At 36.1% G+C, this 24,299-nt stretch overlaps 3 protein-coding genes and 1 long non-coding RNA gene across 6 annotated transcripts; 2 read left to right on the top strand and 2 right to left on the bottom strand.

Annotated features, from left to right (window-relative positions):
- Positions 1-3,012: 3,012 nt before the first annotated feature.
- LOC122281006 lies at positions 3,013-5,132 on the bottom strand. Its single transcript, XR_006230117.1, has 2 exons — positions 4,726-5,132; positions 3,013-3,212 (listed from the first exon to the last, which is right to left on the bottom strand). It is a non-coding gene; the product is annotated as an uncharacterized LOC122281006 (long non-coding RNA).
- A 725-nt stretch (positions 5,133-5,857) lies between these two features.
- LOC122282118 (G-patch domain-containing protein 1) lies at positions 5,858-10,696 on the top strand. 2 transcript variants are annotated; one of them, XM_043094076.1, is made up of 11 exons: positions 5,858-6,066; positions 6,166-6,250; positions 6,479-6,555; positions 6,651-6,675; positions 6,770-6,863; positions 6,995-7,061; positions 7,164-7,260; positions 8,726-8,907; positions 9,498-9,725; positions 9,799-9,915; positions 10,262-10,696. In XM_043094076.1, the coding sequence occupies exons 1-11, from the start codon at positions 5,989-5,991 to the stop codon at positions 10,325-10,327; spliced, it is 1,116 nt and encodes a 371-aa protein (XP_042950010.1). In that variant the 5' UTR covers positions 5,858-5,988; the 3' UTR covers positions 10,328-10,696. The 2 variants fall into 2 exon arrangements, with proteins under 2 accessions (XP_042950010.1, XP_042950009.1); XM_043094075.1 differs by having other exon boundaries at positions 5,859-6,066; positions 6,767-6,863.
- Positions 10,697-15,951: 5,255 nt separating this feature from the next.
- On the top strand, positions 15,952-17,468 carry LOC122280849 (probable WRKY transcription factor 29). Of its 2 annotated transcripts, none has more exons than XM_043091916.1 (2): positions 15,952-16,403; positions 16,549-17,468. In XM_043091916.1, the coding sequence occupies exons 1-2, from the start codon at positions 16,084-16,086 to the stop codon at positions 17,153-17,155; spliced, it is 927 nt and encodes a 308-aa protein (XP_042947850.1). In that variant the 5' UTR covers positions 15,952-16,083; the 3' UTR covers positions 17,156-17,468. The 2 variants fall into 2 exon arrangements, with proteins under 2 accessions (XP_042947850.1, XP_042947849.1); XM_043091915.1 differs by having other exon boundaries at positions 15,954-16,403; positions 16,546-17,468.
- Positions 17,469-18,860: 1,392 nt separating this feature from the next.
- On the bottom strand, positions 18,861-21,604 carry LOC122280913 (endoglucanase-like). Its single transcript, XM_043092034.1, has 8 exons — positions 21,242-21,604; positions 20,789-21,001; positions 20,491-20,691; positions 20,331-20,408; positions 20,078-20,230; positions 19,898-20,006; positions 19,594-19,760; positions 18,861-19,329 (listed from the first exon to the last, which is right to left on the bottom strand). Exons 1-8 carry the CDS (start codon positions 21,467-21,469, stop codon positions 18,943-18,945), a joined length of 1,536 nt encoding a protein of 511 aa, XP_042947968.1. The 5' UTR covers positions 21,470-21,604; the 3' UTR covers positions 18,861-18,942.
- Between the last annotated feature and the right edge of the window lie 2,695 nt (positions 21,605-24,299).

Below are 24,299 nucleotides of genomic sequence, written 5' to 3'. Positions count from 1 at the left end.
TGAAGACAAATAATAAGACAACTGTAACATACGAACTTAGAATAAAAACCTTAGATTAATTCAGTTAGAAATTATTTATATATGTTTTTTTATTTATTCATTTTATTATTTACTTATTTATCTTCAAATGCTTATAATTATTTATTTGTTAAATAAGATAATAAACCAGATTAGTTAGAGTTTTAAAATGGTTTCCTTTATCTTATTTTCCTTGTTTTATCGAATGTGTTTCAAATTCTTTTTCAAAAAGATTCTGAGATCAGAACAACACCCAAATCACATCCTATCTAAACTCCTCCTGAAGACCACGTAAATAGGAAATCCTTTCTCCATAAAACCCCATAATATACTCAGACTCTTCACACACAAAAGATATGTAGAAAAACTCACACGCATAGGCTTCATTTTTTCTCAACCGCTTTCGTCGACCACAAAGGACGCTGGACCACCTCCCCACGGCATTAGAAATTGCCGACCAGCCCTTCCCTTTCAAACCCACTCCTTTCCGACAAGCCCACTGTCGTTCACCATCCTCCCTTCTCCCCTTATTCTGTCGGCTTGACAAATTCTCCCTCCAGCTCTCTCACTCCTTTTCTTGGGTCGCACCACCTGTCTGAGAAGGCCAGTGGCGTCGCTGGTCACTCCCAGCCACCCAGAACCGTCGTTGCCTCATCTTCCTCTCGATAAGCATCTCACAACCATTTGTTTCTGTCTTTATTTTGGGTTTCAGACTGCCAGTGTTGCGTCTGGGAGCCACTTCCGTAAGTGTAGTGCTTCATTTTAATTGTTTTGTTCCAGACTTTCCAAAAAGCCCCTTCATTGTTTTCATAATTACTTGTAAGCCCTTTGACCCTTAGTTATAACCTCCTGAACGTAACCAGATTCTTTTATTAATATGGCCTTTGGGCTTTAAGGCTTTTAACCAAGAGTTTCCTTTATAAGAGTGTCGGGCCTAGTTTTTTTTATATAATAAACCTATTAGACTTAGTTTTTAATTGGGCTTGTTTAATTTGGGTAGGCTTGTTTTACTGTTCTATTTCTATAAAATATTTATTATGTAAAGCAGGTTGTTTTTTTTTTTTATTTTTTATTTTTTATTTTTTTTATAAATTAGCATACTATTTTGCTTAAATAAATATATTAATCAGACTTGTTTTTATGGAAAACATTTAAGGGCTTTTAAGCATACCTTTAAAGTATTCTATTATATTGTTTCAGCTTATTATCATAGTTCATATTCCAATTAACGTTTAACTAGTTTTTATAAAATTATTAAGTTATTTGTTTGCACAAAATATTAAGTATCATGATATGAATTTTGGAATAATATTAGCTTATGTAATATTTTATTTGAATATTTATTAAATTACCTCTATGTTAATATTTTAAGCACTTAGATTGCTACGACACATTTCTAGAAAGTTTAGTAATATCTAGTGCCTCGTATAGGTCACGAGCTACGACGTGAGATTTCGAAAGCAGCGCTAAAAGGTAAATAATATGATTATATAAATGTATGCATAATGTAAATTTTCTAATTGGGTATGATAATATGATATGGTTTTGATGGTTATATAAGTCGCGCAAAAAGCCAAATCAAGGTTAGATCGCTTTCACGAACTTCTATAAATTACGATGATTTACATGAAAGTAAGTCTATATATATGTTATGCTATTATGGATTGTTGATTGATAGATTGAATGTTACTAAAATCACATGGAAGCCATAATATGATCATATAAAAATTTAAGATGGGTATTCTATGAATTAAAATAGCCAGATCATGCATGCTTCATTCATGTAGTACTTAGACCATGTATGCCATGTATTCTTCATGCAATAACTTAAGTCAAACATACCATGTAATAAATAGCCAAATCATGTATGCCATGTTCCTGTAGTTCTGAGATCATGCATGCCATGAAATGTCATAAAATGATTAAATCATGTTAGGCCATGTCATGCTATGCTATACCATGTACAAGAATATATCATGTTATGTCATGCCATGTACAAGAATATGCCATGCTAGAAAAGTCTATGAAGTCCAAGAAAATTATCATGCATTAAGAAAGACAAACATTTTAAGGTAACACGGACCCAAGCATGTTTACCACAGTTATGCTAAGACGGTACCACGGACCCAAGCGTGTTTCACTCAATGTCAAGCAACATAAGTGAAACACGGACTCAAGCGTGTTTCACTCCACGTTATACAAGTTAAGTGAAACACGGATTCAAGCGTGTTTCACTCCATGTTATACAAGTTAAGTGAAACACGGATTCAAGCGTGTTTCACTACATGACAAGATATGTGGTGCCATAGACTCAAGCGTGGTTCACCATTAAATAAGTATAATTCAAGATAAACAAGTTACTCATGCATTCACGCTTCATGTTTGTCATGATTATGAATGTTTCCGCTCATGTTAATCCAAGAATGTTATATGAAAGTTATGATAAGGTTTTAAAAATCAAATTTATGCTAAGATAGATAGTATTTTATGGTATGATGTATTATTTACTGAGTATTCGACTCATTTTTGTTGTTTGTCTTTTTGTTTTATTCTATGTTGATTGTCATAGATGGTGATTATGATGATGCGGAGCTGGATGACCAGGAGTAGTTTTAGTATAAAGACTTAGAGATAAATAAATGTCATTTACACAAGGATTAAGTTGTCTTTTATGTCATTTCAATAACTAGCCTTTAAGACTAGCTCATGTTTTGCTTTATTCAGTTTTAAGTTTCAAGAATATTTATATCCTTTCAATTAAGTTTTTTTTTTTTCAATAAATGAGGTATTTCAGAGTAATGAGTCTCTTTACCGGACATTTTGTCATGTTTGTTAGTAACATCTCTATCCTACGGGAACGGGGTGTTACAACAACATTCTAGCAAAATGCTTCCAGTCATATGACAAACGTATTGCATATGCATAATGCATGTACCTTTGAAATTAGGATGCTCCTTAAAATTAAGAGGCTTATATATATAAAGGGAAGGATTCTTTTCTGCACTGTGCTATAGATTATATATCATACATATACGTATGGTTTTCTAAATGAATACACATATAGTGTAGAAATTCAAACACAAGTGAAACTTCTATACAAAACAGAAATTACTTTTTTCACCCCAACTTTAACAGGAACAAATGCCTTGTATTTGAAATATAACAAAATTCCAATTCTAATCAGCATGGTAAACCTGAGAGAAGATATAGCAATGAGCTCCGCTATAATAAATATAGTAATTTTGAAAACAAGAAAGAAATAGTAAATCAAATACTGGTCAAAGCCATTATTGAGAGAACAAGAACGTGAATGGAGTCCAAGATTTGAAAAAACGAAGAAGAAGAAGAAATCAGGCACAACATGGAACCCTAAACACTAGTAATTTTGCACAAATATATGAAGACTAGTGAGAGGGCCTCAGGCCGTGCTTGATTCCTCATGTGATGTCCATACCTTTTGAATTTAGAGGTAAAAGCATCAAAAATACCTTACTATATTATAAGAATAGATGATAGATAGTTGGTCAGTTCAACTTTAGAAAATAAGAAACCTAAAACTACTTCCCCAACAATTTGGGTTTAGCATTTTTAAGCAAGTGTTTATATTTCAAAAACCTCAATTTTTTTTAGCATTCTTGCATCCTTATATTAAAAGCATATCATGTTGGGGTATTATTATTCCTATTCCTCTTACATACGCAATAGTTTTATTTTCAAGAAAACTTTAGTGACATTTTGATTTCATCAACAACCAATTGTGCAATCTAGAATTCATTCAAACTCAAAAACCCACGGTAATTCAATCAAACATCTCAACAACATAGATTAATATAGTCATCTCTCACCAAAGACCAAACAACTCAATAGCTAAAATAATGAGTTCTTGCAAATTGCAAAGAGGAAATCATACGAATTGACACCCAATAACAACTCCATAATCATTTGAGATTTACAGGAAATACAAATTAACAAAAATTCTCTGTGGCTAACATGAAACGATGAGGGGTTGTGATGCGGTGGCAGCTGAAAAAATAGTTCTACTCTTTTCTTTTTTTTTTTTTCAATTCTAACTCTAGTGCACATGGTACTCAGGAGCCATGGCTAGACAAAACTTACTGACTTCAAAAAATAAGGGAAAAATCACTTCAAACAAACTACAAGAACAAGTTGAACAAAGCAGAGTAAAATAACGACTTACAATAAATTAAAACTCCACAAAACGAGCATGCACACACGCAAATGCAAGAGTAATCTTGCACAACAGATTAACCAACTTCACAATCTGTTAAACAAACCTTGCATAGATTAAACATCCAAATGGAGCTTCATATCCAAGCCAAAAAATAAAGAAAACAACCGTAGTAAACACAACTTAAAAAAAAAAAAAGGGAACCCAGAATCTTTTCTATAACAATTACTTCTCAATCAATCCGATTAGTAGAACAAAACCTCATACAAACCATAAAATATACGGATATAGAAAATAGAAAGAAACCCCATTAGCAAAATGGACTAGTACAATAAATTGCGTCTAGAATCAGTCTCTTTAAAAGGTGTTCATCAATGGGTAATCCATCAAAAATTGCTCTCTCAAATCAAGCAAAACACAGCTAAAATAGACTAACCAAAAATAAAGACAAATAAGTTAAAAAATACAAGAAAAGAAGAGTTTTTTATGGCTTCTAGAAATGGATAAGGAGCACTCACAGTCATAGATAGCCACTGAAAAATCCTAAACCCAAAGCTTTGTTTTATCGGTGAAAATGGCAAGCTTATATATTTAGTTTACATGTATAAACTAGATGACAAACCCTAGAAGGGAGAGAGATAGAGGAGACGACGCAGAGAGAGAGAGAGTTATAGCCAAAGATCTCTCATAGACTTGATCATGGCGTCAGGAAGAAGAAAAAGGGGAAGAGAAAAATAGAAAAGGAGAGAGAGAGAGGAAAAGAAAAATATAAGAAAATGAGGTAAGAGAAATATATAATGAAAAAAATAAAACTTTTTTTACTTACAAAAATTGACGATAGAGAGCTACAATCGATGGTATTAAAGTGCGAGGGAGGACCAACCGTTTACCCTAGCGAGAGAAAAGAAGACACGGGACGAAGGGGAGTATGCTGGGCCAAGGAACGATGCCGATGTACATTATTTTAACAAATATGGAAAATTCTTGTACATACCAGAAATGAAAACTGTAAATTGGGAGTTGGGATGGAGAGGGTTTTTTTTTTATCAAAATCTTAAATTATTCCCTAAACTATAGGAAAAAAGATTATATGCAGACCGAGATAGAGATATTCTTAGTTGTTTTAGAAATATATTTTTTTTAAAAGGTGTTTTGAAACAAAATTCTAACTAATTAGTACAACGTTCTTTTTTCTCTTAAGATTTTCATCTTTTCCAAGTAGAGTAACCATCGGTCCACAACTATTTTACCTCCTAATGATAAATATTATATATGTTTTTTAAAATTTAAAAGCATCGAGAATTAAATCAAAAGTGGAATAATATTATAAATTACTATTTTATTATTAATAAGAGAGTCCTTACTTTTCTCTCTCTTGAAATCGTATAGAAGTTGTCTAAACTTATGTTTTTTATCTTAACAGGGAGCAACTCAAAAGACAACGACGTCGTCCTGACGGACAAAATCAATGCGGTGCCAGGTGGCTATGAAACTCAAAGACTGCAAATGCTGACCCTCGGATTGATATACCAACCCTTCAATTCGTACTGGCCGTCCATTAATGAGATGAGGTATACGATCGAATCAAAACCGTCTAAAGATAAACCCCACCAAAAGGCTGAACAAGAGAAGCACCATAGTCCCGCTCGCTTCGTCTTTAGGTTTTGAGCTCGGTCGTTTCTTCTTTTGCTTCTCTATTCGACCTCCGGAGAGAAACACAGAGAGAGGGAGAGACGGCTCTGGATTGTCGGCCTAAGGCGAAGAACGACTTCGCACCAGGCATGGCCTCTCCCGAAGCTCCACTCTGCTATGTCGGCGTTGCCAGACAATCTGCTGCTTTCCGCCTCATGAAACAAATGGTGCTCCCACTCCTCTCCCTGAATTCTTTTTTTCTCTCTACTTTATTTCTTTTAGAATTCAGCTTGGGTATTTTTTTTTACCTTTATTTTCCTTAAAAGGGATGGGAAGAAGGAGAAGGGCTCGGGAAAGACAAGCAAGGAATCAAAGGACACGTTAGAGTAAAGAACAAACAGGACACTACTGGTTAGTGTTTTCATTTGTTTTCTTTTATCTAAATTTTTTTGCTTGTTTGGATTCCGAGAAGAAAAAAAAGTTAGAAGCGGAATTATGTACAAATTTTTAATTCCAAATCTACAACTGTTTGCGGCCTAGTAAGGGAAAAGCGTGGTTGGATCAATGAATTTCACTTATGTATTGATGCTAGGCTCTCGAAGTGACTTTCTTTTTCTTTATCGTTGGATTCTGGGATAGGTATTGGTGTAGAGAAGCCAAACAATTGGGCATTTGATACCACACAATTTGACAATATCCTCAAAAGTTTGAAAGTGGTATGTAAGGCGTTCCCTCCTCCAAAACGAGGATCAGCACAAAATACCTTTTAATTTCGCTAACAAAGCTGTTTTGTTTGTTTTTTAATTGGCAGCAAGCTGTACAATCCAACAATGAAGGTATGAGAGTATAAGATAATGACATTGGCTTAATATTGTAGCCTCCTTAATATTACAATGTGACGTAAGGAGTATTATTGTATTTGCACAGTAGGTATTGAGAGGAACTCGGCTGAAGTAGGCACTGAGAACGATGCATCTGACGATCTTCAGGTTCCAGTCGTGAAGGCTACTCGACCACAGGGAAGGTAACTGTAATTTTCTGTTATTTTTCTTTTTGATAAGTAATTAGATTACGTAGTTGTGATTTTCTTTTATAAGATTCCTGTGTTGGGTGTCCTGAGTGTTCACTACTGATTGGTTTCTTGCTGATAATCAGATATAAAAAGAGAGAGAGAGGAAAGCTTGTGCATGCATATTCTTCTAAGGATCTTGAAGGAATTCTTGTAGGTCATGAAAGCATATTTCTCACGAAACTAATGTATCTATGTTCATATTTTTTGTTTTATAATTTTCTTCCTAATATTCCCTGTGTATGTGTACCCTAGGTCAAAAAGGCTGAGGAGTCTCCAGGATCAAATCCTGGTCTAGATGGTGAATTTGAATTGGCAAAGCCAGAGGAAATCCAATTTTTCTATAGTGAAGGTAATTTTTGGCTTTGACCATTTGTTTGAATAATGTGGTACGTGTTAGTTTCCCGTGAATGACATTCCTTTGATCGATATAATTAAACTCTCTTTGCTATTCTTAAAGTAAAACGGTAGTTTCCTATATTTTGTTTTCATTGTGCTGCTTCTGTGAGTGTGTGTGTGTGTCAGATGATATTTTACTAACAATCATATTGTTTGAGAGGTTTATCCTTGTGATATTGTTTCTGAAGCTAGGTAATGGTCATGATACATCTGAAAATGTGTGATTCAACAGACATTTTGAAATATACTTTTTATTAAAGAAGTTGAGATTTTAGGCATTGAGGGGGTGGAATTTTCACTAATAATTTCATTAGGAAGAGAGGATAATTCTATTTTCTTTTTTAATATTATTTTGGCCGTTTTACATGACTTTTGTGTGATAGCATAGGCCAATACATGATTTTAGGATGTTTCCTTTTTGCATGATATGGTCTGTGTGGAAGGAACTAAATTTGAGAATCTTTGAAGGCTGTATGAAGTCAGTGGATGAGTTTTGTTCTATTCTGCTAAAGACCCTTATGTCTTGAACATTGACTTAATGGTTGTAGTTTTACTTACATAAATTTTATGTCATCTTGTTTTTGTTTCATCTTTAGTTAGATGGCTCCACTCCGCTTGTATACACCCTGTGTACTTGGGTTGCTCCCTTTGCACAATTAATAATATTGACTTAATTATCAAAAGGTGTTGATATTGGTCTAAGGGTAAGCTTTTTTTATCATTTTGGTTATTGATTTATGCTTACAATTGAAAATAAAAGATCACTTAAGATGATGGATGCATTGTTATTGACTGATAAGTGTCAACTTGTGTGCTCTAATAACAGAAGGAATTAATGTCTGATATTTTCTACCTCAAAATCTACTCATTTTATTGTCAACTCTTGGTTCTCCCATTGAAGCGCTGAAGTTAATGAGCAATAATATAAGAAAAAATAAATGTTTGATGTAGGGGAAAAAGAGATCAGACTTGGGGTGACATGAAGATTGTTTACTACTCTAATATGTTACTCAATGTGAAAAGCATCTGCCATATGCCTGATAGAAAAATGCTGACATGTTTTTCAAGTAGTTATCTTCTGTACTTATATAAGAAAAAGTTGTAGTATTCTGTCAAAGGTTGGGTTGGAACTTGGTCAAACTCTGAAATGTGAAATTTCCCTTCTTGTGCCGTCAATATGTTCTATCAAGGCTATTCTTATAAAGAAAGAAATTGGTTCTATCAAGACTCCTTTTCTTATAACCTGTAGTGGGCAATGGAATTCCAGTTCTCTGCCAAACATTTTTCTGCATGATGTAACATGTGAAAAGTATTCTGTTAACTGTAAAGCCTTATAAATATCTCTTACTGTGTCCTGCTGGCTAGATAAGATAGGTTAAACCAATTGCTATTTGAAAAGCCTTATCACTTTGTGACAGGAGACAAAGCTGAAGGTGTTTCTCCAGAATGGTGGGGTCATAACTATGGGTTTGTCTCGGGAGGTTTCCTTGGAGCAGAGTCTATGAGAAAGAAATCTCTGATAACTGATAATTCTCAAACCTGTGGCGAGAGAACTGTATTTTTTGAAGATGATCAGGAGAAACTATATAATCTTGTCCAAGTATGTTCCTCTTCTTGATAGGTGTTACACGAATACTTCCCATGCACTTGGGTTGCACCTGTTTTTTTGTTTGGAACTCTTTTGTTTTTTTTTGGCAAACATGTTTCATCCAACCATAAATGTTGTACTCTTCATTAAAACACATTTTAAAGGAACTGGTTAGATCCTCCATCACCTACTTGTCATAGATTAGCATCCACAATCCTGCCATTACTTCTACATTTAAATGTAAAAACGTATATAGTCATGTGGTCTGAATGTGTTTTCCTCTGGAGTTTTTGTGGACAAAGAAGGGGCTGATAGTTTTTTTTTTGGGTTGGGGTGGACTCGGGAGGAGGCACTCATGTGATGAGAGAAAATAATTGCAAGTTTATGCCATTTTATTCCTAATTCAAAATCATTTAATTTCATCAATGTCTGAAAGTAAAGTAATTTGGTTAATCACGTAATATGCTGACAGATTTTCTACAGATTTTGTAGTCTGGTGATTTGTTTATCATAATAAGAAGTTTGCTGAGTGTAAGGAAGGAAAAGCATAGCGAAACATAAAGTTTAGACGTTAGAGTTTTGATGCATTCTTTTCATTTCAGGATAAAGCCACGACTGGAAAGCAAGGACTAGGTATTAGGGACCGGCCGAAAAAAGTAGCGGGTTGCCACTTTCAGGGGAAAAGGACATCATTTAGTGATAATGAGAATGAAGATTCTACAGATCATGGTTATTCAGCTAAACGAAAACGTGGCGACTCATCAGAAGAGGAAAGGACCAATGAACCCAAAGTGAAGTTGAAGAAGCTGTGCAAAAAGCTTCTTCGACAGGTTGGTCTTCCAAAACTGAAAATTGTTTTAATGATACAAATTCTCTTTGTCACTGATTGAAGGCTGATTTCAGGTACCTGGAGAGTCATTGAAGCTGAAACAGCTGAAACTTCTTATTGATGAGCATTCATCTTCTGTTTTTTCGAACTTCTCTTCAAGGAGAGATGCTCTAGCATACCTGAAACAAAAGGTATTGTTTTTTAGGTTGTGTTACAATTTTATGATTTTTATCCTTGGAAGAAAAATGGAAAGTAGCCCAAAAAAAAGTTTTTCTTAGCAGTTTTTATAATTACTTAGATAGTTTGAGCTACTGAGCAAATTTATTTTTATTTTTTTGAGTTTGAACTACTAGGCCCAGTAACAAACTGAGATCCTTCGAGTTATATCACTATTAAGAGTCTGTCCTTTGGTTCATCAGTAAAAGTAAATACTGAGGAAGGATGCTCTATTCAAATATGAAGATGTATAATTTTTGTGTTTCTTTCGCTTTTTATTTTTTTGTGTGCAATTCATGAAACATTGGGTTGTAACTGCAGATACAAGGTAGTCAGAAGTTTCATGTGGAAGGAAAAAGAGTGAGTCTTACATCGAGGACAGGCTGAAGTATTTTGGTACAAATTTTTGGCGTTACTGCAGCACCAGTAGGAAGAGTTTACATTTAGAAGGAGAAAGTGAGTTTATTTTTGTTATTGGTATATTCTTTTCCGGGGAATTTGAGTTGGCCATACCGATCCGTGTATTGCAGCTGAGGCTAGCTTATGGGTTATTTAGGATGACGCCCTTGCTAGATCTGTTGTGATAATTAGATGGAGATATTTTTGGATAATTTATCCTTTCATTGTTTCGCTGGAATGTAATATTGGTCAGCATCATTATTTGGGTGAGGCTTGCACAAAATTACGGTGTTGGTATCTCACTTGTATTGGCAGATTTGAATATATAATACAATGAACCTACAAAGTCGGCAATAACCTGATCTTTCTTTAAGCACTCATTTGAGATAAACCTGGTTCTTTAATACTTGTTTCTCTAGAGGCATGTTGACAAGAAGACGTTTTAGTAGGCCTATTGGTGGTATTCTTCCACTTGTGGCAAGACATTTTTTGGAAATCAGCGGTCTGATAATCTCTCTCGTGGGAACTACGGATCAATTTGATGGGTGCCATCCGCTACGAATGTTAGTGGATGTAAAGATATTATATATATATATATATATGCATGCTCGCAATATTGTCTGATGGTATTTCATATGAAAGTGATCTTTGATTAATAGCTTCCATGTTTTATTGTTGTTGCAAATTGAACGAGCCATCAGCCTTTCTTCTGTCGTTAGGCTCCCAGGGCTTTGATCTGGACGTGCCTAGCTAACATCTTCATATGAATTAATGCTCTCCGATCCATTGTTGATTGCAAGCATATGATGGCTGTATTTTCTCTCGCATGTTTCAATCTTATGAGCAATACGCTCGTGTCCATTTCCTTGAACGATCTTCCTGATCCTGTACCCATAGAAGCTATAATTTTCAGGCCCCACTACTTCAGTGGAAACACTGATGATTCAACCTTCTACTTGAATCGTTTCGTCGTTGCAGGATGTTCGAATTCTATAGTCTCCGTTTTGGTTGTGGAGAAAATGCACCAAGAAATCAAAACGTGAACTTTTGAATTCAACTCGATCGGTCTATGTTTTTTTTGTTTCATTGTATCGATGAAAGACAGCTTGGCCTTTGTTTTGGTTGTGGAGAACATGATCATGACAGTGCTACCTCAGAAAGAGGAAGGATCTCGACCTAACATTGGTTTTATAGGCAATGTTTTGGCAGAGAGAGACAATAAAACATGATATTTGAAAGCCGACAGGCAATAGTTATGAATCCCTAATTAAAAGTATTTACATCTCATTCTCCATAAAAGTTTCTATAATTTAGTTAAAAAATACATTCCCTAAAACTTTTTCCTAAATTTTAAGAATCTTTCAAAAATTTTCTACATTCCATTCCCTATTCTTTCTCTATTCTATTAAAATAATATTTCTCTATTATTTCTTTATTACTTTTTTCTTACTTCCATTTACAAACTTAACTACTCAATATTTTTTCTTATATTTTGAACTATTACTATAGTGAATATTTTAAATAAAAATTTAAATTATTTATTTGTGGATATGATAATATTTTTAAAATTAATTTTTTTAATATTTTCGTAATTAATTAAATTATTTTTAAAATTAATATTTAAAACTATAATAAATATGAGTATGAGAGAAATTGTAAATGATTGGAAAAATATTTATTTTATATATTAGAAATTATTTAAAATATTGATAAAAAATTAGTTAAAGAATAAATAGTGAGTCTCATAAATTTTTTTTCTAAAATAGAGATTTCGAGGTGGGGATATTTTGATTAAAATTTTATAATAAATCTTAAATTATGAGAAATTTGATTCTCACCTAATGTGAATGCTTTAAGAAGGCAGTTAGAGGTTGATGAATATTGCACGGCATGCCCCAAAACCCTTAAATGAAAGTGCGATATCTCTCTATTATTCCATCTTGTAACTGGATAGACCCGACTTAATTGCATGCATGGCGGATCCAATGTATGGGGATTAGCTATAAAATTGCTTTTATTAACTCAGAATAGGTTCTTAAAAGCTACGTATTTATTTATTATGACTTAACTTTCTTGACTGTCTGTTTGTCATGTACTTTAATTAAATACATGCCTGAATGCTAAGACTGACCTGCAAGTTGTACGAGAATTGTGCTACGTCAGTGAAGCAATTGTAAGCAAAGTTTTATTTATTTATTTATTTTTTAAACAGGCTTCATTACATTACGTTAAAGAGATGATACATAAGGAGGAAGTATGGTTTCTCAACAAATGTTCCAAGTAATAAATAACAGTGTATAGTGGTGAAAATGAAAAAAAAAGAATGGACTTATTCGAGATAAATTTCTTGATCTTTACTCATATCTTACAAGAGGATGCCGTCTTATAGAAAGACGGAAAGACGATCGCATAAAACCAAACAAAGGAACCACCGCTAGAGACAATAGGACCTTCGCTAGAAACGGGAGAGATGACTGGGGTACTGTCACTTGTTTTGAAATGATTTTTAGAGAGGTCCACGATTCTTCTGTCAAGATCACGGTTTAGGAAAAACGGTAACATAGAGTAGCAGTCAAAATCTAAATCGAGTCGTTGGCGAGGGGCCACGACACAGTATGAGGAGAGCTGATGAGTTGATCCGAAGGATCAAGGTCAAGTGAAGTCGATCCTCAAAAGCCTCTCCAAGACGCGGCTGCGCGTAGAAAATGCAAACAGTGGAGCCCGCGTGTGCAAGGAAAGCATTGAGCAAAATCATAGATTTCTTCTTCAGGCATGAAGATTAGCAGCTGTAGAGGCCATAGAAGCTGTGCGTGTACGACAAAGGATGCCGGGAGCAGTAGATCGGCGAGATAAACATAAAAACCTAGAGACAAAAGGGCCATGGGGCCGACTAGGGGCGGAGGGGGTTCGGAGCCACAGTGATGGATTATGATGAAGAATCCTAAAGACTGTTAGGGAAGGCGTCTAAGGAGAGTGGAAAAAAATAAAAAGAGACTGTTTTGTAAGCAAAGTTTTATTACTTTGACGTAGGTATTATTCACAACATGATCAACTAGAATAGTGATATTTTTTTTACAACTTATTTAAATCTTGCATAATTATCCTCTAATTGCAATAAAATTATAAAAATAATTATAAATCATGTGTCATTAGCCTTGAAGTCATGTCCGGTTACATGCATTAATCGTATATTCCGAATCCCAATCGCCTCACGTACGCTTCAGTACCATTTGCATAATCATATATAGCCACAATGATCAATGAATTTTCTGTAGATTATAATTAGTAAAATCTAATATCTTGGAATTATTAGAGGGCCTTCCTCTCAAAGACAAATCACGGGACGTTAAAGACACAGCATTATCAACTAATTAGGTGTGTATCCTTTGGACTTGTTCCTAATTCTAGCCTGCCTGCGTGCATTGTCCACTTTGACGTTTCGCACGGGCTTCCATATATTGGTAAGATCTCAATTCTACCTTCAAATCGTATAATATTATATATATACACACACACGGCACACATTAATTTTATATGGCAAGGTGGTTTTCGGCGTCAAAGTTTTGACAAAAAAAAAAATACAGACAGAATTAAACGCCGACTGAAAGACGCGGTTTCTCATCAATCATCACCACTCCGCGTGGTACAGTCCCCTTCATCCAATTTCAAAGGCTCCCCCAAGTTGCCTATGCCCTATGCTCACTAGGTCCTCTTCCTGCTCTATCTATATATGCATATAAGCCAAGCTGAGAAGATATCAACGTATTTCTTCTTAAAATCACGCCAAGAACTAGTGCTATGGTGGTCACCAAAAGTCCATTCTTGCTGCGCTGCCTTCCATTTCACGGAACCATTCCTTTTCTTTTTCTATTTTTCTTTTTAAGGAAAATTTATATATGCTTAATTATTCTTTTAAACTTTTCCACGAATTTGTATCTTGATCATTTAAAAGTTTCACTTTCAATATTGTCCTCTATTCGTTTTTTTTTTTTGCCCAGCTGAAAACAGTCTGATGATCATCATCATTTCATACCTTACAAACGTTTGGTTATTTTCTCTTCGTTTTGGTTCATCCCCAGCCCTAGACAATATATATATTAATAAAACTCGGGGCTTCTCATGAGTCCCAGTTATTAAGGAGTATATATATATATATACTAGCTGGCAACTTGCAAGCAGAGTAAACTGACTTTTATGGTGGTTTGACTGGGATATAATTTCTTGTCTTTGAACGGCGGTGCATGTTGTTTCCTTTTGCGTAAAATCCTGATTTTGTGAACAAAGTTATGAAGTTAGAATGGGCATGTCTTCGTTTTTCTCATCAAAGTGGGAGCGAGCAAGCTAGGGTTGACATGCATGAGCCTGATGGGAATCGATCAGAAAATGGGTTTGCCATTTAGGGGTTCAAGCTATATATCCTTCTCTTTGCAATCGAGTGAGTGCACAAGGGAGATCAGGGACCAATCAAGATATATACCCTAGCTAGGCCTTCTATATATATATATATATATATATAATATCATGTCCCAATCAAATTATCAAGGGTAAGATATATGTAAAATACGTGGGATCCTGTCACTAGCATAACCCGGCCCACAATATACGTAGAGCTGAATGCGATACTACTACCTTTGTACATATCTATCTATCAATCACTTTAAAGTTCATCGAACTATTACTTTACATGAAAATTGTAGCATTACTCATATTTTAAAGAGAAATGATAGTTGTAATAGTTGTGAGAATATAAATATCACACAATCACTTAAAAAAAATGAATAAATACGAAATTTATATTAAAAAAATTAATTTTTTAATAATAGACTCTATTTTTTTTTTAAAATGACTGCACGGTACTTACACACTTCATGATTATTTGTAGCATTGCTCAATAGTGGATAAACTAGGCTAATTGATTGAAATTTCTTAAAATTATGGTCCAGATCATGCAAATCGGAAAGAGATCATAGATATATACTCATGTATGAACAGTACTATAATATTTAGATCTTATCATAATATATATATATAATATATATATATATATATATATATATATATATAATCATACCTTGCAAGAGCCATATGAAACAAAAAACAATTAAATTAAAAACAAGTTAAAAAGTTAGTATCATTAATACGATAATGCTTCATGAATCAGTGTCTTAGCATTATAAATATTTTTAAAAGAGGCAGAATAATTAATCACATGCAAGTTCCGTAGAAAAATAATAAATTTTTGACCAAAACCCATTAGCGGTATGCCAGTATGTATCCACGCGGCCGACGCACGAAATTGTGTGAGCGGAGAAATTATCCATGACTCTGCTAAACGTAACCGATATTCCAGAGAACATAAAAATCTAAACTCGCCCGGTTTCCTTGACTTCAACTCTAGAATTGCTGCTTCAAATCACCGACCGATCGAGAAGATTTGGGCCAAATGTAAAGCGAGTAGACGTTGATGCGAATATAGTTACTGTTTGTCCTAACCTTTGACTTTTTTCAAAAGTCAATCTATTAGGAACTCGGGGAAATGGTATTCGTGTAGTTCAAAACGAAGCTTTTAGAAAGTCGTATCTCCTTCTCTCTTTCCTCAATATATAACCGAACCCAGTCTTCAGTTTCCTCACAAGGTTCTAATTTACAGTTCTTAGACAATCTAAAGTCAGCTCCTTCTTCTCTCTTCTGCTCCTTCTCTCTCTCTCTCTCTCTCTCTCTCTCTCAGCAGCACCAAGTTCTTGATGAGTGATTTTGGGCGCATGGAGGACTGGGATTTGCAAGCTGTAGTAAGAGGGTGCATAAATGAAGCCCAGCCTACAATCTTTGGGAACCCAAAATCTTGTTTTGCTCCTCCTTGTGCTGTAGAAGATGACCTTTTAAGTTTTCCTGAAATCAGTGAAACCGCAACGGTTTTAGACGAACTGGATAAGCTTTACAAGCCTTTGATCTACCCTGTCTTGCAACCCGTTTCCTCACAAACCATCCTTGCCAGCTCCGTATCCGTTCCAAAAGATATCAAACAACCAGAAAAGAAGCCCAGTATAAAAGAACCAAGAAGAAGGTTGGTGATTTGGTATTCTAATAGTTTTGCTGTGATCTATATATAATATATTTGCGACTTTAATCCAGATTTCATATATGTATTTGAAAGTTTATTGATTTTCCAAAAATCTGATACAATTTTCAATCCCCGTATACTGCAGCAGGAAGAATCAGCACAAAAGGGTGGTCGAACATGTGACAGCAGCCGAGGGACTTTGCTCAGATATGTGGGCATGGCGGAAATACGGTCAGAAACCCATCAAAGGATCCCCATATCCGAGGAGCTATTACAGGTGCAGCAGTTCAAAAGGGTGTCCAGCAAGAAAACAGGTGGAACGGAGCCCTTTGGAGCCGGGAGTTTTCATTGTAACCTACACTTCAGAACACAACCACACCCGTCCAACTCGCCGAAACTCCCTTGCTGGCAGCACTCGGAGCAAGTTCCCAACACCTAAAAGAAAAAACAATTCTCCAAGTTCTTCCAAAGTCCTTTCTCCAACAACACCTTTGATGGCATCCATCGAGGATGAGTTTGTGCAAAGTGCGAGCTTGAAGAAAGAGGCTGAGCAAATGGTGCAAGAAAATGGAAATAATGGCACTTTCAATATGCCTGATATGATATTTGATAGCGATCTATTTCCAAGCCTTGAGGATTTTGACGAACTGGCCCCGGAACCGGCCATGGATGGTTGCTTTCTGGATCAATTATTAGATAACTTTCCTGTACCTTGGTTCCTCGAGAGATCCACAGCCGTAAGTGATGGTCACTGACACGAAGGGCCATCTGCACGCAGACATACTCAAGCTGTTGCAGTTCTCGCCACAGATTGAAACTGTAATTTTATTTTTCCTTCTTTTTTCTCTCATCCGTTCTTGTTTTGTAATTTAGAGTCCAACTTGGCTAAAATGGCCTTTCAGGCACGGGACAAAGTCGTACGTTTGTGAAGAATGTAGGGTATATCAAGAAATTAAGTTGGGTTGAACGATCCGACTTAACCAAACATTACTGTAGATCTACTTAATTTCCACAATCATTAAAATAAGGGTTAGGAAAACATCATCTCTAATCATTAATTTTCTTTAATCGGTACAGTTATATATGTATGTCAAGTTGGATTTTATGAGAGTTTTTATATGAGACCAGACATTAACCCACTGGCCCGCACTGCCCTAACATTAGGGGAAAATAACAGCAAATTGTGTTATTTTATTCAAACAGGATAAGCTATATTATATATGGACCCTTACTTAATGTTCATGAATCCTCACATTCAAACATTCAAATCATTTTTTAAATCGTTAGTCTTGGATCAAGGTACTCACGCTGAATCGTTTATTTATTTGGAAGTGCAGGCAATTCTGCTAATTTGATCTTCCAACTAGTACGGAAAAGAACATTTTCAAAGGGATTATTAATGCAGTTTTAAACTTAATTTGGAAGGCTTTCCACTATCACATAATTTTACAGTTGAGGGATCTTTATGGGATATATCTAATAATACTGCGTGCATGGTGTGTGTGCATGCATGCACAGAATCTATAAACTTCAAATAAAATCACGTAACTTTTCTGTAAAATCTTAGAGATCAACCATTAACCCTATCAACACAAGGCCGAAAAGGAAAGGGAAAACTGATCTCTGATCTATCTCTATAGTGTCTCTAAAATTAAGTTACCAAGTTGTAGAAAACATGAACTTCTATAGTTAAAAACAATTAACCCTAGATTGTAAAATGGTATTTTAATTGAAAACTTCGGCAGCTTGCCCAAGCAGGCCGTACTGCGCGATGCATGTATGTTTGAATAAATTATAAAATTTTGAGATTTTTTTATAAGTTATTGAAAAAAAGAAAACTGATATATATATATATATATATCTATATTAGGTTTTGTAAAAGTGGGTAGGAAATATGAAATTGTTTGGATAAAAAATTATTGAGATATATATATATATATGTTAATTTTATATTTGGACTTGTGAAAATGCGTACGTACGTTATACGTAGCTTAATTGATTTGAAAAGTTGTTTGCATGATTATAAATTTTGTAAGAGTTGCTTAATTTTTAGATTCTAGTGGCAGCTGGAAGTTTTGTTATTTGTTTTTGTTGAAACCTAAGAAAATGATTAATTATAAAGTGTTTTATTTATTTATTTATTTATTATATTAGAAACAGAAAATTTAGGGAAATTTTAATAAGACCTTTGAATTGAAGTTAAAAAAAAAAAAATTCAAATTAAAGAAAAACTTGATGATGAGTCCAAACATGCATGCACTAGTGATCACAAATTCTACTCTATGGCCAGCATTAGTATGGTGACCGAGCTTGGTGCTGGCTAGGGGTACCCGTACGTACCTCAATTTTCTGCCTCTTATCTGTGTTGATATTTTCTAGAACGGAAATAATATTTATAGTTGTTGAGTGAGTAAATGATATTTATGCTTCTTCTAGTCTTTGTATTATGAGACCAACCAGTGCAAGTCACAAAGATCAGATTCTGCATTATTTGAGCTCTCAAGTGGCTTTATTAATTTAAGTTATTCTTCTTTTCGGTATATTACACAGAGTTAGCCATATCAGCAGTTCTATTAATCTGTGGCAATTGCAAACACTCTTCTTTGCTTTCAGCAAGCAAAGCAGCCACTGAACCCACAAAAGCCGCATTCATGTAAGTTGTAGGTTCAGCGTGAGAATAGTCGGATCTCACATCGTTGAAGTGATCATTCGAATCAGGACCTCCAACAATTGCACCCACATGAGTGTTTGGATTTGGTTTGCTGGAAGAGAAATAATTTGACATTCCGTCGTTGCAACCCACCTTTGCGGGGTGAGCTTTGATTGAGGGGATGGATGAACCTCTGTGGTGTAGTTGCATAGGGTATTTGCTGCCAAAGCCCACCATGTATGGCATCTTCATGGGGTTGTTTCCCAGTATATAGTCCACCTGAAAAGTAGATTACACGTATGATATATACATTCAGGCTGCATGTTTCGGCTTTTACGTTATAGCATGATTATCCCTTGATTCAAATTTCAATTTTTTTTTTTTTTTTTTTTTAAACACATTAGTTCCTTGGAGGAAACAACATAAATTGAGAAGAAAATTGATCTCTGCTCAACTATTTCAACCATTTGATTCCCAAATTGGTAATATGGGTCATTGTGGGATTTATTCTTTGATTATCAAGAAAAAAATGGTGTTCCAAACCTGTGATTTTGCGAAGTTTCTGATTTGAAAGGCAGAGAAATGCACGGAACCACACTGTACTCCATTAATATGAGCTTCATTTAAGGTTTGGGAGTAGATGAATAGCACCATGGAAGAGCTTGTAACATATTGTAAATTACTACTATCTCTAACAAACATTAGCCCGCCTGCAAAAGGGAAAAAAAAGTGTTCAATCCATCAAGAAAACGCAGGACCATTGCAGGCAACTATAAGCAGAATACCCTGGTTCATATATTTATTTTTGGAAGAACAATTTTTGTTTGTTAGAAACTTAGACGTGTACCAGGTGTGGCTCTAATCTGAACAGAGCTACTCCCAGGCATTACTGCACATATGAATGATTCTGCATCGCTCTTGAACTTGGTCAAATCCTTCTTCCCACCATAAAATTCCTGAACATAATCAATTTTACTTAGTTCCCCTTTTCTTGAAGGAAAACAAGTTTTTTAATCAATAGTTATACCTTGGCCAATAGTGTCTGAGCTCCAACAAATTTGTTATCCCAACTGAACTCAGAGACTGCCTGACTCCATCCTTGGTTGCCTGAAACATAGCTCAAGTACCTACTTTCTCCACTTGCCTTGTATAGCCAAGCCGCAGCCCACAACAACTCATCCTTCAAAAAGTTGGAAATGATAAAGTTACATGTAAATAACAAGCAAGGGCCCATCTTTTCTGATAGGCTAAAACTTTCTTTAGCTGTCTTGTTTTTCTACCTGGTACCCTGAATACGAGCAATAGAAAGGGCAAGAAGCCTGGTAAGATCCTCTATACATGTCTGCAAATTCAAACAGCTGCAGAACATATTTGATTAGTTAGATGCAACTCATATCAAAGCTTTTATGGGCACGAATGAACTTGAATTATGCTATTTACTGTTCTTGATCGGCTTAATAGACGCCTTGAATAATGGGAATCAATCCCTTTGAAGACAATTGATGCTGCAGAAAGAGCAGCGGAAGCCTCAGCTGCTGCCTCAGTGCCTGGAGACTTAGAAGTGATCTTATACAGAGTTCGAGAGGTGTCCATGTCCTCAGGACGCTCCCAGCACTTGTGATCCGAATTCCCATCTCCCACCTATGAAAGCAGTATCATTAATTGATTGAAATTGACCATATACATACTTGTGATTAAGCAGGACACATTATTTTCATGTATAGAAGAAGAGAAGAACCTGGGTATACAGCGTGGTAGGTGAAGAGTGAGCTTTCAATAAGAAGTTAGTACCCCAACGGATTGCTGTGCGGAGATGGCCAAGTTGGTTCACAGAAGATATCTCTTTCTCGTACTCAATCGCTGTCCAACTCAACAAGCTGACAGTAAATGCCATTGGCCATACAAACTTGACGTTGTCACCCGCATCATAGTATCCTCCGATCAAATTCACCTATCAAAATCCAGCCCTAAATTAACGTGTCAAACATAATTAGTTTTTGAAAAAATGAGCATTCAGAGCTAGGTTTGCATGAGATTGATTAGACACATCTTGCTCACTACTTTCATCCAATTTTCTTTACCAAGGACAAGGTTATTATACTAGTTAATTACCCACTAACGGAAGTTCTAAAACATGTCATTTAAACCATGTGCACCACATTAATTATCTTCAAGCAAATGAATTTCATACATTTTCAGCCTTGCCATCAGAGAGTGCGGAGTCTCCCCTCCACTTCACTCTCTGATTTGCAGGCAAGTTTCCTGAACGTTGTCCTTCAAAGAATAAAATGGCTTTGCCAAGCGCATCTCTATAGTTAAACGCAGAAGAGCACAATCCTTCTTCCGCCGTAGTTAGCCCACTGTGAGTAGCCAAGACACAGCACAACAAGAACAGCCCTCTTAGTATTCCATACTCCATAGTTAAGAGACTCTAAACCTGGATGCAGGGGTGCATTTGAGCATGGTATTTATAGAGCCTGTTAAGGCATTAGGCGCTGCATCACCAGGTCAGAAGAATAAGAAGAAGGAGCTGGATGATTCCTGACATACTCGGCATAACTGAATTCTCAGAGTGGTCCTACAGTCTGTTGTAAATGCTAAATGAAATTCATGATAAATGCACATTCACTTTTCTGTATAAATAGGACCAAAGGGTCCCTGCATTATGTTAGTGAGGAAAACTGATACTTGTAAAAATCCTTTTTCAATATGAAATCATCACTGAGGTTTTTATTCAAACACCTTATCTATGTCTCTTTTGTTTTCTTCAACATGTTATCTAGAGCCATATAAAGCTCACGCTATTTCTTCCTTCTTACTAAACAATGGAATCCAATGACAAACCTCCAAAAACAGCCCAATCAAACCCGCCACCGCCCCTTCCCTCCACCATTCTTAATTCTGCCTCTCATTTCGTTACTGTTAAACTAAATATAGACAATTACCTCTTGTGGAAGGCTTAGGTTGTTCCCTCCTCAAAGGTCATCAAGTCTATGGATATGTCGATGGCTCTGTTAAGATGCCTCCACCCGTTCTTGATGATCTCCCTAATCCAGAGTATACTCGTAACTCGTTGGCTCCTTTAGGACCAACTCATTGTTTTTGCTCTAAATTCCTCGTTGTCTGATACTGTGCTTGCCCAAGTTCTTCAATGCAAAATTTCCCATGAAGTCTGGACTACTTAACAAACCCTCTACTCGACTCACTCCTCAACTCATGTTATCCAAACACAATTTTCGCTCGCTACATTGAAAAAAAGCCCTAAGACCATTTCTGAATATTATCATAAAGCCACTTCTCTGGCTTCCTTTCTCGCTACGGTTGGCCATCCCCTTTCTCTCCCTCAATTTTCCATTTACTTACTTGCTGGCCTGGGCTTAGACTATGAGTCCATTGTCACTGCAATTACAACCTGTCTAGATCCTTTCTCCTCTCATCAAATCTATAGCTAATTGCTCAATCATGAGTCTAGCATATCTCATCAAACCTAGTCCTTACTCTCGGGCTCTAACCTTGCTGCTCATGCTACCAATGTTCATTCTCCCTCTGCACCCCCTTCCTCCAACAGAGGTCAAAATTCCTTTCAAAGAGGGGGACATCATGGTTGTGGGTGTAGTAATCAGCCCTTCAATTCCTTTTCCAGTCAGTCAGACACCCATCCTCTGTGTCAAGTCTATCAAAAACTTGGCAATACAGCTCTCACATGTTACCATCGATTCAATCAAATTTATCAAGGTCCTGCCCCAGCCTCTCTTATTGCGAACTTCTCCTCAGTAACCCTTGTTTCTTCCTCCTAGAATCAATGGTTTCCCGACACTGTAGCAACCAATCACTTCACTTTAGATTCTTCCAACCTCACTCTGGATTCTACACCATACCACGGTACTGACCTTGTCAGAATTAGTAATGGCTCCACTCATCCCATATAGAATATTGGTTCCAATCAGCTCAACACTCCATCTGGCATATATCTCCTCAATAAAATTCTTCATGTTCCTTATATTACTAAAAATTTAGGTTTAATTACACTTTCACTCAATTCACAATGTGCCCCCGAAACTAATAATGGCATCAAAGTGGACCTGCTCACTTTTAAAACTTATCAATCCTCCCCTCCTTCTACCAATAGCGTCAAATGTAACGGAAACTTCCTCCATGTGCTGTTCACATGCATCTCATTCATTGCAAAGACAAAACCAGCCTTGACTTTATTTGCTTCCCAAAACCACAGTCAACCTCAGAGCTTTCCTCCATAGCCTCTCCCTCAAGTATGGCCCCGTCACTACTCTCCATATCGGCTCTGAACACGTCGTTTTCATCACCTCCTACCCCTGCACCCATGAAACCCTTGTCCAGAACAGTTTTGCCTTCGCTTGCCATCTCTCAATCGTTCTTCTCAGGTTCTTAGTAACAACCACACGGTTATTGGTGGATCTCCCTACGGCCAAACTTGGCGTGTTTTTATTGTAACCTTTACTTTGAAGTTCTCCACCCCGCTAGAGTGAAATCTTACTCTCTAGAATGCAAGTGGATCTTGGAAACATTGGTTAACAGCTTCAACCAGTATTTCTTGCTGGTCCGTTCGTGTGATAGATCATATCCACCATGCGGTTTTTTCCTTGTTCATTCGCATGGCTTTCGACGATGTCAACAATAGCATAATTAGAGAAGTTGAACGCATTCAAGAAGAACTTCTTTTCAACTACAAGCAATTCACTGTGTTCTGCAGCCGGCCAAGGTTGGGGAAGTTGCTATTTAGAGATCGTTCGAAGAGGTACTCGAATATCTTGAAGAGTTAGGCTGAAATAATCTTGCCTCTAATTAGAGCTCGAAAGAAGTTAAAATAAAAGGAAAGCAAACAACCCGAGTTGGTATCATACACAAATACCTTATTGGATATGCAAATGAATGATGATCATGTTCAGGAAGCTAGCAAGCTTCAGGAATCTGATATACTTAGTTTGTGCTCAGAGTTCATCAATGCCGAGGCCAACACAAGCCTACTGACGTTGTAGTGGATCATGGCAAATATAGTGAAGCACCCACATATTCAAGCCAAGCTTTTAGCTAAAATCAAGGCGACGGTGGGAGAAAGAGCCGAAGAGATTAAGGAGGAAGATGTACAGAAGATGACATATTTGAAAGCAGTGATTCTTGAGACTCTAAGAATTCACCCTCCAAGTACCTTCTTGGTACCACATGCAGTCTCAGAAGATGCAGAACTTCTTGGCTATAGAATCTTGAAAAAT

This window comes from Carya illinoinensis, chromosome 11 (assembly GCF_018687715.1).
Source record: "Carya illinoinensis cultivar Pawnee chromosome 11, C.illinoinensisPawnee_v1, whole genome shotgun sequence".
Lineage (NCBI taxonomy): Eukaryota > Viridiplantae > Streptophyta > Magnoliopsida > Fagales > Juglandaceae > Carya > Carya illinoinensis.
Note: the sequence above shows the minus strand (reverse complement) of the source record. Positions and strands in the feature narration are given on the sequence as shown.

Bases quoted from the DNA above. Each gene is read 5' to 3' on its own strand.
- LOC122282118 (XM_043094075.1), top strand. From the start codon at position 5,989: ATGGCCTCTCCCGAAGCTCCACTCTGCTATGTCGGCGTTGCCAGACAA. The intron at 6,676-6,766 runs GTATGAGAGTAT...GTATTTGCACAG, and splicing joins TGTACAATCCAACAATGAAG to TAGGTATTGAGAGGAACTCG. The intron at 7,062-7,163 runs GTAGGTCATGAA...TGTGTACCCTAG, and splicing joins AGGATCTTGAAGGAATTCTT to GTCAAAAAGGCTGAGGAGTC.
- LOC122280849 (XM_043091915.1), top strand. From the start codon at position 16,084: ATGAGTGATTTTGGGCGCATGGAGGACTGGGATTTGCAAGCTGTAGTA. The intron at 16,404-16,545 runs GTTGGTGATTTG...CGTATACTGCAG, and splicing joins ATAAAAGAACCAAGAAGAAG to CAGGAAGAATCAGCACAAAA.
- LOC122280913 (XM_043092034.1), bottom strand. From the start codon at position 21,469: ATGGAGTATGGAATACTAAGAGGGCTGTTCTTGTTGTGCTGTGTCTTG. The intron at 21,002-21,241 runs GTATGAAATTCA...GGATTTTGATAG, and splicing joins CTGATGGCAAGGCTGAAAAT to GTGAATTTGATCGGAGGATA. The intron at 20,007-20,077 runs GTATAACTATTG...GATTATGTTCAG, and splicing joins CTCAGACACTATTGGCCAAG to GAATTTTATGGTGGGAAGAA.